Genomic DNA, 4,496 nt, shown 5'->3' with positions numbered 1-4,496 from the left:
CACAGACAAATATTCTGAGAAGGTATTCTTCCTTCGATTCAGGAGAAAGTTATTAATTCGCAGAGGATAAATAGGTTGTAATGACACAGAGGATAGTAGTAAAATATTTATCGAAGAGAGTAGAGGATAGATACAATGTACGGTGCAGTCTTTGGACATTAAACATTGCAATTAAGATTGATTCTTAGACAAAGAAATTTAGCTTATTAGTCCATAGAAAAAAAGGAAAGGATGTGAACTTAGATAAAGATAACAATGAAAAACACATGAGACAATGAATTTGAGGAATGTAAGATTGGTTAAATGATTCATAACATTGTTACAATTTGTATGATTGATTAGTACATTGGTTTATTTAATCAATTCATTTCATTTGGAGCTTTGCGACATTCAAAATTCGCGACAACATTTGTCTTCTATTGTTATCATCCTGCAGTAAAGTGAGCAATTCGTTTTTTTTTTTTCTCCCTCCCTGAAATAGATTAATAAATTTATGCGGATTAATTAATAAGTTATTTTTTATCACTTTAAGCATATGTCTTTTTTTTTTTTATGAAACATTTTATCCATCACAAATATAACTCTAATTTTTCATATTTCAAAAGTTGAAAATGTTAATGGAATTCCAAATAAAAAATTTGTTTTAAAATATGTTTCATATTTGATCACAGATATAGAAAGATGTAAGTTAATTTATTATATCTGTACTTAAACCATTATATGTTAACATACAGTAATCAGATTACATTTTTAGGAACTATCAATCTGAGATATAATCCCTATGAAATGTATACCTAAAACAGAGCATTAAAAATTAATTCAAAAATAAACTCTTTAATATGACTGATATTTTCAATTGAAATAAATTTTATGAATATGTTCAAAAGTTTAATAAATGTAAATTTATATGGGGAATTACAATTGAATGATGATAATGATAGTGTTAATATTTAATTTCCAATTAATATATGATCTTATTTTATTAAAATGATCGTTCCTAAATTTGTAAAAATTAAAATTACATTATTAGCCAACTTGAAATCTTTTCGTCAATATAATAGAAATAAAAATAAATTATGTTATTAATTAATTGGCATATGTCAATTCTAACTGTTAATTAGTGTTAAAATGGTTAAGTTTTATCGTTCACATGGATGAATTCTTTCACATCTTTTGATATCTAAATCATTAAAATTTAACAATTTCAAAATTTTGAACTCTAAAATGTTTGTCAACACAATGTCACATGTTTTGCACAATGTCTCATGTTTCATGCATGCATTCCAGATTTTAGTTGTTCTTTTTGCAAACAAATTTTCATCCAAAAAATTTATTCCAATGACATTTGTATGAAATACATATGATGACAAATATTAATGCAATTAATTTACCATGCAAACAAAAAATTTCATTAAAATATTAAAAATTTTAATTAAGAGTTAAAACGTGTTTGTAATTTTAACATTTCTACTAAAAAGTTTAAAGTTTTAATTTTAATTAAAGTCTTTAATATAATGAAGCAGTAGAGGCTTTAATTATGGTTGAAACATGTTTGTAATCCATTTCGACATTTCCGCATTTTCGCAATTCGCGCAAATGCAACACCATTCATTTTCAAAATTCCATTCTCATTTTTCCATCATTTTATTAAAAAAAAAAAAAAAATTTCGTAAATTTTTTATTCAATCATAAACTATTAGAATTTGCAGTGCAAAGTTTTTTTTTTTTTACAATTTTTCGTAAAAAAATTTCCTTCCATTTTTCGATATCCATTTATTTCATGCAAATCAGACATGCAGTGATTAAATTAAATTACCATAAATGGATGGAATTTTAGAAGTTAAAAAGTATTTTTCAAATTTCATATCAATTAAATTAATCGTTTTTTTTTTTGAAACTCGCAATCATTTTCTTTTTTTTCTTTTAATTTCCTTATTGCATGTATAATTTTGATAGCTTCTGCTATTTGCATATAAAATATTACACTATTCTGCCGGTGGTTCTTTCAAAAATCACCTTTATGCTAAACATAAACATACAGTATTAAAGTTTTGTATTTTAATTTTTAACTTTAATTTCAAATTTATTGATCATTGACCTGCAAAAAAATGCATTCATTTAATGGATTAAAGACTAGATTTTCTGAAAAAAAATTTTTTTTCCTTTTTATAAAAATGCTAATTATTTCCAATTACCAATCATAATATTTCATTTCATAAATTTGAACAAAAAAAAAAAAAAAAAACAAGTATTCTTTTTTTTATGATAAGGATGAATTTAGTTATTTTGATTTTACTACTGATTTCGCTTATCAGTGATAAAATGCAATTGCTTAATAGCATTCATTTTTTTTTTTTGCATAATATATCGGACTTTTTTCAAAGAGTTGAAAAATAGAACAATTGTAATTTCCGGATGGAATTTCTTTTAAAAACAAACGATTTTAATAAATAATTTAAATAATTCGTTGAAATAATTTGAAGGAGAATTATTGAATTATTTAAAAAAATAATTAAATGAATTACTGTAATGTAATGTTAAAATACATTAATAGTGAAATGTATGCTCGCAGCAAATGTAACATTGAAATTCGTTTCCTTATTAATTTTTTTGAAGCAAATAAAAATTGTTAAAACATTCTTGATTAGCTGTAAAGGAATAATTAAGGAAATAATTAAATGAAATAATTAAAAAAATAATTCTTGACGAAGTATACATGATACAGTATCATTTGATGTTAAACAAATCATACGATCGAATGTAAGCAATTGCGTTAATGTAGACGTTATTTATCACGTATCCGTGTCACATGTATCAAAAATATTTCAAACTATCATTTATTTCAAATTATTTTTATAATAATTTAATGCGACATCTACGACATATTAATTAACCCATTCATTAATGATCTTTTATATACATACCTATAACAAGAACAGTATGGATTAAATGATCAGATCGATGAGAAATGTATGATCAAATTTATTATTATTTTGCAAAATTAGACTAACTGATCGTTCGAAAGATTGACTTTGCCGATTTCAAAAAAAGAGCAAAGTGTCGATAGTTCAAAGGTCAAGAAATGAATAACACAAATAATTGGAGAGTAAGACTGAAATGATTAATTTCAGCCTACATTAAGTTTTCCTTAATGACAAATTCACTCATTTAATTATTATCTCATTTAGTGGAAATTCCTTTCAAATAATAAAAATTGCATAAAAATGCTAATAAAAAGATTAGAAATTTATCCAAAAGAGCAAAAATGTTAACATTTCGAGTGAAATATTATTTATCAAATTATCATTTCAGTTATCACTGCTAAGATTTTTTTTTTAATTTTATTATTTTTTTTTTTTTAGAAAGGAATGTTTAACGGATGAACAGAAAGAAAAAAAAGTTGAGATTCTATCGATTAAAGCAAAAACTGAAATCAAAGAAATTTAAATCAAAAGTAACAGATAATTTTATAAACTTTTGATAATGTTTAGTTATGATAAGATGATAAGATGATAATCGTTGAATATGAATCCAACAACAACGTGTACCTAAACTACATATTGAAATGAGTCATTTGCTGATATCGAAGATTTACCTTATATTATCAGATAATTTGCAATATATTCATGTTAATCATTAAAATTTTTTAAAGTGATAAACTAAAATCTTATCAGTAATGGTAAAAAAACAAAAATTTTCCACTTACAAAAATAAATTTGTTCAATTTGTTGGCCAAAAGAAAAAAGAATGCAATGGCCAGGAAGACATAATGCATAATGTTAACTGAAATTGTTTCACAAATTATCATGCAAAAAATTTATTAATTATTTTAACAATTAAACAAAGTAAATGAATTAATTAATTTCTCTTAAGCTTAAGTCTTGGAATATTCCAGCAAACTTTCTTCTTATCATAATTTATATGAACTAAAAATGTAATCATATGAAGCGTTATGTTAGCATTTCTCATTAATTGTTTAATTTTTCCATTCTTAATTAATTATTATTGCTAATAAAATATTACCGATTACGAAGCATACAAATAATGTGGGTTTATTCAATATGATTAAAAAAAAATCATATTTTTTTTAAAAAGTTCGAAAAATTTTTAATAAAAGATGAGTTTTTAAGTGAACAAAAATATTTTAATAAATATGTTTTAAAAAAGAAAAATATTTTTGTAAATGCATTGATAAGATTAAGAACAAATTAAAATATAAAAATGAACGAAAGTAAACAAAATTATGCAAAAAAAGCGCATTTTTTGATAAGATATAGAAGCTTGATAAGATGATAAGACGCCTACATTTGGTTGATAAGATGAATTATTTGATAAACTATTTGATAAGATGTTTATAAGAGTGATAACTGACAGCAGGCTGTATTAAAGTTTCTAATTTTCTGATATCATTAATTAGATTAATTTGAAATCGTTGCATTTTTATTTTCAATCGATATCTTATCTGAAAATATTCAGTATTTTGTTTTGTATTATAA

At 23.2% G+C, this 4,496-nt stretch overlaps 1 protein-coding gene across 1 annotated transcript; it reads right to left on the bottom strand.

Moving 5' to 3' along the window:
• Window positions 1-364: 364 nt before the first annotated feature.
• LOAG_12937 (hypothetical protein) lies at window positions 365-4,462 on the bottom strand (the record flags this gene model as incomplete). The annotated part of the gene is made up of 4 exons (XM_003148449.1): window positions 365-472; window positions 1,151-1,180; window positions 2,547-2,648; window positions 4,373-4,462. Coding segments are annotated over 4 exons (330 nt in total), but the record flags the coding sequence as incomplete, so codon positions are not given.
• Between the last annotated feature and the right edge of the window lie 34 nt (window positions 4,463-4,496).

This window comes from Loa loa (genome assembly GCF_000183805.2).
Source record: "Loa loa unplaced genomic scaffold supercont3.72, whole genome shotgun sequence".
Lineage (NCBI taxonomy): Eukaryota > Metazoa > Nematoda > Chromadorea > Rhabditida > Onchocercidae > Loa > Loa loa.
The sequence above is the reverse complement of the archived record's forward strand: the minus strand, read 5'-3'. Positions and strand labels throughout refer to the sequence as shown.